Source organism: Nuphar pumila, chromosome 7, assembly GCF_984573655.1.
Source record: "Nuphar pumila chromosome 7, dmNupPumi1.hap1.1, whole genome shotgun sequence".
Classification (NCBI taxonomy): domain Eukaryota; kingdom Viridiplantae; phylum Streptophyta; class Magnoliopsida; order Nymphaeales; family Nymphaeaceae; genus Nuphar; species Nuphar pumila.
In genome coordinates this window covers 59,148,048-59,158,191 of record NC_143255.1, presented here as the reverse complement: position 1 = coordinate 59,158,191, position 10,144 = coordinate 59,148,048, and the positions used below count along the sequence as shown (strand labels likewise).

Sequence of the window (10,144 nt, the reverse complement as noted above, 5' to 3'; positions counted from 1 at the left end):
TGATTTTTCAAGGGGCTGACATTTTTGGAGTGTTTGAAAAATTGCCCCTCTCTCTCTCTTCTCTTCCTTCTTCTCTCTCACATGCCCTCCCTTGCATGTTTTCTTTCTACTCGTTTCTTTTCTTTCTTTCTTCACTTTATGTTTGTCTTTTCTTTGTTGGTTGTACTGTGTTTTTACAGGTGGTGCAGACCTAAGGTGGTTTTCCCCGTCAGTGTGTCATCTACATCCACGGGAAGTGGCCGATTCTATCTCCCACGCGGTCTTCTTCTTCTTCTTCTAACCCTCTTGAATCGACCTCCGGATGGGTGCAACATCATAGAATCACCGTACAGACCTTCAAAGACGTGATAGGGTGTCACTTCAACCTCCATCTACCGCTCTTCCTCCCCCCTCCATCGTCCGACAACCCTCTGAGGTTAGTCTTCTTCTTCCCTGCTCTTCTAGATTAGATCGAGTCCAACCTTGTCGAGTCCAATAAAGACCCAATTGTGTTTTTCTTTTCTGATTTTTGATAGTAGCTACAACTGCTGTAATTTACATTTTTGTCAGTGTAAAGATTGAATTTGGTCTTGCATTAAGTGCAAATTAAATTGCTATTTTTGTTTTTAGCCAATTGCAAAAATTGGCTAGATCTTGTCTAGCCGATTCTTGTGATTTTTTGTAAATTGTTTTCTTTTTTTTTTTACAGCAAGTAAGTGTATGCTAATTGAGTGTTTTTAGAGTTTTAAGATTGAGTTTTACCTTAGTTTAGGATATTAAATTAGTTGTGTATTGGGTTTAGGTTATTTGTGAAATCGGCTAAGTATAGCTTATCCAATTTTGGTGTTGTGTCAAGTTTTAACATTCTGATTTTTTTTAGCAGCAAACAGTATGTTAGTTGAATATTTTATAGTCTAGAGTCATGTTAGTTGTGATTCTTTGTATGTGTTATAATTTTTATTTCTTAGAAAACATATTTGTATTGTTTTTAGTGTTTTGAAAATTCGTGTCTTAGGAGGTTGTCGTCTTCTCCAAGGGGACGACAACCATTGATGTCCAGCAAGCTTCTGGCATTTTTGGTAAGTGCTATTGAGTTTAGGAAAATTCATTTTAGTGTCTAGGTTCATTACATCTAGATGTATATTTTGAATTTCAAAAGAGGGGTAATTAATTTTTTTTTTGTTGCATTCCCAATTAGTTCATGCATTTAATTAGTATTAGCTAGGTTAGTATAGGGGTAAGTAGCTTAGGTTAGTTAAGATGTATATTTCAAATTTCAAAGGAGTAATTTTGTAACTCCTTAGCAAATGGAAATTTTGGCATTAAAAGGGAGTTTCTAATTTTGTTGCATTTGATTTTTAGAAAGTCTGGGTCTTCCTTGAAGACCCAGCCTAAAAGAGATTTCTCTATCTGCCTTTAAGGCAAGTGAGTTGAATTTGACATATCTTAACTTAATTTTGAAATCAATGCAATTTTGGGAAGGATTTATTCTTATGCGTAGATTCTAGTAAAAAATGTGTGAGCCTTTTAAGGCTGATGTTTTTTACTTTGAATAGCCTATCTCCTTCTAAAAGGTAAGAGATTTGGGGGCCACCTAATGCCAATTTAGCTAATTTTTATTAATACCCTTTTTCATTTGATCACTTAGCTTAGTAAATTGAGAGCATATTTTCTAACTTTGGTAAGTTTGACTTAGGTGTGTAGCTTAATGCATAACATTCATTATTGCATATTAGTTAAGTGCATTTCATTGCATTTTAGGGACGTGTTTCATCAAATCGTGTAGAGGGTCAATTTAGGTAAGTTAGTTATTTCTTTAAGTTTTAATTGTTTTCTTAATTATTAGTTTGAATTAGTGTTCATTTTTGTAAAGTGTAATTAGTCATAGTAGGGTCCACCTAGGGGTGTGTGAGTCTCTAAGTCCTAATCCAAGTCAAACCCGTCCACCTTAGTGCCCTAATTAGGTCAATTAACCCTAGTTAGGTTTAAGTGGTTTTTAACTTTAAGTTACGATTAGTTTTAAATTTAATTTTTCTTTTTCAAGTTAAGTACTTAATTTACATTAAGTTAATTGCAATAGGTTAGTTAGCTTCATTAGTTTAAATATTCTAACTCTTAGTTATGTTAGTTTAAGTTGGCTTAGCAATGGCGTGTATTTTAAATTTGATCTAAAATTAATTTGGTTAAATTATTCTTAGGTTTGCTTAGTTAGCTTAGTTCAAATCTTATTTACTGTAGTTAGTAGTACTTATGTTTGTAAGTCTGTTTTTGCATGTGTTTTAAGTTAATAGCTGCATTGAATTCTTGAAAGTGAATAGTGCATTGAACTTTAAAACCGAATTTTATAGTAACTTGCACTCATCATTTTATGTGCATTTTCCTAAGTTTTTCTAAAAATTTTATTCTATTCTCTTCATTGGTGTGTTAACTGACCAAAAATCAATTTAATTGGAGTTGATTTGGTATGATTTTTAAGCGTTTTTCAAAAACAGGTTTTTAGTTTTTTTAAATTTTGGGACAGACGATTTCTAAGGTTTTATCGGATTTAAAATGCTTATATCTGGAGCTTCTGGATGAATTTTTCAACTCTGTAAAATCTGACATTTTTTTATTCTATCAGAAATAGAACAAAAGAAATTTTAGCAATTTTAGACTTCGGTTGCCCCTCCAAACAGTCTATTTTCGAAAACCTATCAGAATTCAATTTTGCACTACTTTGAGGGCAAAACAGTTATTTTGCTAATTAGTTAGTTTTCGATAGTTTTTCTTATTTTTCTGCATATTAGTTAGTGTATTTACAGTAGTTAACTTAGTTAAATTTAATATAATTAGTTAGTTTCATTAGATATTGCATTTTAGTTAATTTTTATTTTAATTTTTATTTTAATTGTAATTTAGTTTTAGTAATTAATTTTAGAATTAGTTTTAGTGTAATTTTTAGATTTAATTGTCATAATTGTTTACTAACTTGTTATTTTCTATGTTTTAGGTTGACAAGCAGCTACAGGTTAAAGGGTAATCTCATCAAGCATGAGAAAGTTGGAATTAGTGAAAAGATGAAAATGCCCCTGCGATCTGGAGAAGGCTTGAGTAGTCGAATTTAGAGCATTTTAGTTCATTTTCAATTATTCATTAGTGTGTAACTTAAATGTAGTTGTTTTGATTAATTATAAACAGTTGTTACATTAATAAAGTAAAATTTTTAGAGATAATTATGAATAGTGTCTTGTTCTCTGAGGATTCGACCTGTATCCAAAACCCTAAAGATGCAATATTTTTCTTGTTTTAACTCTGATTCGAGTAAAATTCGAATCAATAACTCTTTGCATCTAAATGCATCAATACATGGGTTCTAAACCATTAAAACACGTGAAAATGCATGAATATTTTATAAAAATGATGTGCATTTCATGCACCATCAACCATCTAAATTTTTTTGTAATATTGCTCAAGAAAAGGATATTGTTACTTGGCACAAAAGACTTGGGTATCCAAGTTTATCTAAGTTGCATGTTTTTTCATTTAAAAAAAAATTGTAATGAAAAAGATTTCACATAGAGTGATTATATACTTGGAAAAATAAAATTAATTTCTTTTGCAAATAGAATTTTTGTTTCTGAAAGACCTTTTGAATTTGTGCATTTGGATGTGTGGGGACACACCCCCATCATGTCTAAAGGAGGATACTCTTATTATGTTACTTTTATTGATAACTTTACTAGATATGTGTGTATCTACTTTCTTAGGTTTAAAGCAAATGTTTTTGCACATTTTAAAGAACATCATTCACTTGTTAAAAACTAATTTCAAACCAATATTTTCATTCTTTGATCTGATTCAGGTGGAGAATATATGTCAAATGAATTTCAAAATTATTTGAAAGAAAACAATATCTTACACCAAAGATCTTGTTCAAAAACTCTCCAACAAAATGGTCTTACGGAGAGAAAATATAGACAAATAATTGAGACAACTAAAACCATACTTATTTAAAAAAAACATTCTTAAAAGATTTTGGGCCGAAGTCACACTTACCGCTATTTACTTCATTAATAGAATGCCTTCTTCCTTACCAAAGAATGCTTCACCCTTGGAAAATTTGTTCAAAATAACTTTGGATTTCAAAACATTAAGAATTTTTGGAAGTTAGTGTAGTATGTTTTTTCAAGGAAATGGCAAACTCCTTCAAAAGCTATTGGATGTGTTTGTTGGTTATGGCAAAAATAAAAAAGGGTATAGATGTTATGATTTTAAAAACAACAAGTTGTATCTCTAAAAACGTAACCTTTTTGGAAGAAGAAAATGAGTTTGATAAGAATAAACCTAAAGAGGAAGTGGATTATTCTTTCTTATTTGATCTTTTACCTAAGAAAAGAAGTGAAGCATCTAGTTTAAATGGTTGTCATAATATTGAATGTGTTGATGATGATATTCCTAATGATATAATTAGGGATGATTCTTTCTATAATTTTAATAATGAGATATCTCATGATATTCATGTTTACACTCGAAGGGAGTGAGGATTTACCATGTGCTTTGAAAAAATACTAATAGGAACATATCCAACAGAACATACCCTAGAAGAACCTACTCTTGTAGAAGTACCTAACCTTAGAAAATCCCAACGGACTCTTAGACCACCTAATAGGTTTGTATCCCATGAATCTTTTTCTCTGAAATATAGAGCTTGCTTAATGACCATTCATGTCTATCATGAACCATCAAACTATAGTAAAGCCAAGGATCATTTTCAGGATGCAATTAAGTTAGAGCTAGATGCCCTTCATAAAGCAAACACTTGAAAAATTGCAGCCCTTCCCTTAAAAAATAGGTTATAGGATGTAGATGGGTATTTAAAGTTAAAACCAAGAGTGATGACTCCTCAAAAAAGATATAATTGTTAAGGGTTACTTACAAGAATATGAAATTGATTATGAAAAAACTTTTGCTTCCATAGCTAAGATGACTAGTGTTAAGATCCTAATAGATGTAGCTTCTATTAAGCAGGTGCCTATTTATCAGTTAGAAGTTAAGAATGCATTTCTTAACGGTAACCTTTATAAAGAGGTATATATGGATCCTCCTTCCAGGTTTGACATAGAGAACGATAAAGTCATACAACTTAAGAAAACTTTATATGTTATTAAACAATCTCCCAAAGCCTGGTATAATTGTTTTAGTAAAGTAATTATTGATATTGGTTTTGTTTCATGTTATACCGACACAACTTTTTTTTATTAAGAATGCATGAACTGATATAATTATTTTATTATTTTATGTTGATGATATGATTATTACTGAAAGTGATAAAAAGGGTATTGTTAATATTAAGAATATTTTTAAAGAAAACTTTGATATGTCTGACCTTGGTTTCTTAAGGTATTTCTTAAGTATTGAGGTTGCAAAATCCCCAAGTGGGTATGTGCCCAAATGAAATTGGCATATGAAATAATTGTTAGATCAAGCCTCACAAATGAAAAGGTAGTAGATACTCAATGCAAAAATGAAGACCAATGATGACACTCCTTTAGAGAATTCTACACATTATCGTCAGTTAATCGGATCCCTCACGTACTTATCGATCACTAGACTTGACATAGCACATGTGGTGCACAATGCGAGATGGTTTCAACATGCACCCACCTCGGTTCACATGGCTATGATTATGAGAATTATAAGATATTTGAAGAGCACAATAACTAAAGGGAATTTCTTATCATCTTCCTCATCTCTAAACTTAATTGCATATATTAATTCTGATTAGTGAGGCAATCCTAATTATCATATCTTTACTATAGATTATTGTGTATTTTTTAAAGAATTATTTTTTGGAAGTATAAGAAGCAACAAAAGGTGTCTCACCTCTACTGAAGTTGAATATCGAGCAATGACTACTACGACTATAGAGATTGTATGATTGAAAAGTCTTTTGAAAGATATAGTTGTCAACATATCTACTCGATCAAAGATGTGTTGCGATAAAAAGAGTGTCATCTACATTGCTAGCAATCACATCTTCCACAAACATATGAAGCATATATAGATGGATTGCCACTATGTTCGGGAAGAATTTCTCAAAAGAATCATTGAACTTCCCTAATGTAACATAGGAATGTCAAATTGAAGACTTCTTCACTAAAGCATTGACGTCGCCTCATGTTGCATTTCTCCTTAGCAAACTTTCAGTTATTTCACTGTTAGTTTGAGGGAGTGCTATATATATATATATTCTACTACATTTAGGATATATAAAATATATTTTTTATTTTTGTAGATTTGAAATGCCCATTAGGGGCATTTCTGTCAATGCTCCTATAGCCATTAGGCTAGCTAACGGCTAGTTTTTCTAGGCATTAGTTAGTCCTAACAGCTAGCTCAACTAGCCATTAGCTCTCTCCAATGGCTAGTTGAGCGCCCATTTAGCTCCTTCTTCATGTATTTAATAAAAAAAAAAAATTTATATTGTGTGTGCTCTTGTGTATGCTCATAGTGGCTTATGCTCTTTGCACTTAGTGACCTTTGTATTTGTGTGCTCTTGATTCCATTACACAAAGATGTGTCCACAATTTACAACCAATAGTTGTTTGAACATTAGTATGCAATTCTTTTTTTTTTAAGTTCTTTTGCAAACTTTCTACTTTAACAAGTGTAAAGATTTGAAAGTGACTCAAGATAACAAAGAGGCCACTTTAAGCAATAATATAAAAGAGAAAACATGAGCTACAAAGCTTACAAGCTCATAATAAGCAGGTTATATTTCTTAATTCAAGGTAGAGAAGATCACCGAAAGATTCCTTATATATGCCCCATGTTCTCGCAGATATAAGAAGCAAAAAATCAGAAAAACACACTCATTCATGGAGAAAAGAAAGGCATTAAGCAGCAAAAAGGCCTCAAAGCTAACAAACTATCCTAGAAAATAGGAGCAGCTCAATTAGTCTGATTTTTCAGTGATCTCCAACAAAGTTTTTTAATGGTTTGCTAACACTAATGTTTCCCTGTGCCTAGTGATTTGAAAGGTGAGCAAGAGAGAAGCTCATTTTGGATAACATTATATTACTTAGTTGACATGGCAGAAGATTCTTGTATGAAAAAAAGCTAGAGATCAGCTCCAAAGTAGTCCTAATATCTTCCTAGAAATAGGAGATAGCAACACCTAATTTTAGGGGATTGGTTAAGAGGAGTTGTCAGTCATTATGCAATAGACACATCGACAGGTACAAAAACGAAAGGTGCATAAACATCTAAAAGAAGGTTAGAAAACAACGCTTTTTTTTGTAGAAAGATAGCAACATAGGACCATCAATTTAAAACAAAGAGTCAGTCGTGATTAACGTTCAAGCTCAACTTAAGGTTGAGGCATATTTTATTGATCGATCTTCTCCATGATATCCTTCCAATGAATCACATTTATCTACTAACTCACAATAAAAGATTTACACTTGAACGAGATCAACAACCAAATACTATTCAAGATTTGAATATGCATTTCATAGTTGAAAACGAGAGAAAAAAAAAAACAGTTCAAGAAACCTTTAGTGTTGCCATCTCCATAAACGAAGACTTTATCCCTTGGTGGTCTCTTAAGACCTGGTTGAATGAGTGACGGAAGCAAGAACTCGGCAAAATAATTGCAAGAAATGCAGGTAAAGGGAATGTTTTCCTCTCTTAATATTCGACGAATCTTAGCTTTCTTTGCATGGAAAATATAAGCAGGGTCTGGTAAGTGTATTTTCTCGGGGTCGGAACCAAATTCAGATGGGATGAACCTCTGCACCCATTAAGCATACTCAGTATTCCATCACACCAACTGACTGTACCCTTTTTCAGTGGTTCTTTCTTATTGAATACCTATGTACATAGCAGAGAGTAGCAACACTGCAACCACAACACCCCTCCTCCCGTCACCCACTCCCACCCACCCCCTCCCCCCACCACCCCCAACACACAAAAACTCACCCACCCAAAACAACAAAAAAAGAAAAACAGAAAACCAACAAAAGAGAACACTGCTATCGTTCAGCAACAAAGCCGAGTTACTGACGTCTCCTCATTTCCAGCCCACAACCCATGAAATCATAAAATGTGAGATAAATAGAACAAGGGTAAAAGGAGAGAGAGAGAGAGAGAGAGAGAGAGAGAGAGAGAGAGAGAGAGGTTATGGTACCTTAGACGCACCCAGCTTCTTTGATAGCTCTAATGATGTGTCTCTGATCCATGATCTGCGAGGAGCCTACGGCAGAGATAATCACATCGACTTGCTTGATTGCCTCTACAACACTAGGATAATCTTCAAGGGAACCCTGCAGATGATGGCCCAACAAATGAGTACTGGACAATGCTTTAGCAACAACAAAGACAATGATGGTAGCAATAAGCGAAAAAAAGTTTTGAGCTTTTTACCCGTTTCATTTTCCGGTACCTGCAATAGTGAGTCCTGATGAAACCAAGGATTGAAGGAGGTGCGATTTTTTAGGGGTGGTTGGCGTTGTTTCTCTTACGACAGCGAAGGTGGGATGGGCTGAACCCAGGCTTGCGTCTGCCAGATGGCGGCCGAGCCTTCCCGTTTGCTCCGATGATCAGCACTCGGCTCTTGCCCTCCATGTCCATATTCCACCATCAACCCTCAAGGCAATACAAAATATCTACAAAATACTACCCCACCAGAAAGGCTATAGAAAATATCTAAAAAAACATAAAAAAAAAGTTTTGATCACTAAAGCTCCGTTTGGGAGAAGGCACTTGGAGGGATTTGCAAGGAGTTGAAAAAAATAAAAATACTAGATTTCAATAGAAATGGTTGTTAAGGGAGTTTTAAATTACTTCTGTTGTTTGGAAACAATAGTAAGGATTCAGACTTTTAACTCTTCCTAATTTCTTACCATGTTTGAAGAGCAATTTAATGTAAAATGAGATTTGATTACAGTTCCATCATATTTAATGCATAGAAAAATTTATATTTGATTAAAATCTACGAGGTTTTATTGAAGCATTCACCTTCAATAAAAAATAAATAAACTGCCCAAAAAATTAGCACTAAATGCATAAGTGCAATTAAAAGTTGATTTGAAAATTTAATTATATCCATTGAAATATCAAAATTAATCATCCTAAAATAATCAACCAAAAAATAAGAATATAATGAAAGACTACCAATTCAAACAAGAGAAAACTCATCAAGGTGTTGAGAAAAAGAGAGTCAAAATATCAAGATAATACACAATATTTTTGGTAGTTCAAAATGACAATATTTTGAAAAGTATTGCGACATTTCATGTGTAATACATTCACTTGCTCAATCACATTTAGTTAGATCGGGCTAATATGGATATTTAAAAAGCAAAGTGCAAAACGTGACAAAGCAGTTGTTCAGTTTTACACAAATGCACCCACCAAACTCCACTTTATTCCGAGAGTAAATACCTCCTCTGCATGAGCCAGGATAACTTTGAAGTGTGCCGCTGCACCTGATGCCCTCCATCTTTGGCAGACAGGTTGTGAGAGTCACAAGCAAATGGATGGCAGACAGGTGCAGAGGCACACTCAAAGTATGCCATGTGATGGCAGCTGATCCTGGATTTCTCTCTATAGAAGGAGCTGAAATTGAAGTTTTACAAGATTTGGGTTTGGCGGATTCTTAGCTGAACTTCACTCCTCCCTTCATTTTCTTTCCCCAAACATCCTCCAATTTTTTTTGTGCTCCAACTCAGATAACGGTTTCCGACACGGGAGAGTGTTGCATGTTTGGGGGTCCGAATGAGCGCCACATATATAAGCACGTGGGGCTCGTATCCCCGTGTGTGTTGGCACCACTTAGCATCGGAGTCCGGTGCGATTGCAAAGACTTAAGTACCCTTTTCTGCTATTCTCACCATGAAACGATGGTTCGAGAAAAGGACAAAAATGTCCTCCATTCAAAAAAGAGAAACAATGGTTCGAGAAAAAAACAAAAATATCCTCCATCCAGAAAGTCGAGGATGATGTTAACTCTTCAAAGTCCAAACATTCCGTTTTCGCCCTAAGCTGTAAACTTTTGCACCATCTGCTGTAACAGAGCTCCTTTTGACAATGCACCCTTTACAGTCATCTGTTGCCGCCGGAGCAGCCTTTGTCGTTGTCTCGAGTCCAGGTTCCCACCTTGGTTTTTAGCTTGTGCTACAGCACA

The 10,144-nt window shown here is 34.0% G+C and overlaps 1 protein-coding gene across 1 annotated transcript; it reads right to left on the bottom strand.

The window, feature by feature from the left end:
* Positions 1 to 8,147: 8,147 nt before the first annotated feature.
* Positions 8,148 to 8,583, bottom strand: LOC149832336 (phenylcoumaran benzylic ether reductase IRL1-like). The gene is made up of 2 exons (XM_090013225.1): positions 8,481 to 8,583; positions 8,148 to 8,320 (listed from the first exon to the last, which is right to left on the bottom strand). Exons 1-2 carry the CDS (start codon positions 8,581 to 8,583, stop codon positions 8,148 to 8,150), a joined length of 276 nt encoding a protein of 91 aa, XP_089869351.1.
* Between the last annotated feature and the right edge of the window lie 1,561 nt (positions 8,584 to 10,144).

Coding starts and splice junctions, on each gene's coding strand:
- LOC149832336 (XM_090013225.1), bottom strand. CDS start 8,583: ATGGAGGGCAAGAGCCGAGTGCTGATCATCGGAGCAAACGGGAAGGCT. Junction 8,321..8,480: donor CCCATCCCACCTTCGCTGTC/GTAAGAGAAACA, acceptor TTGTTGCTAAAG/CATTGTCCAGTACTCATTTG.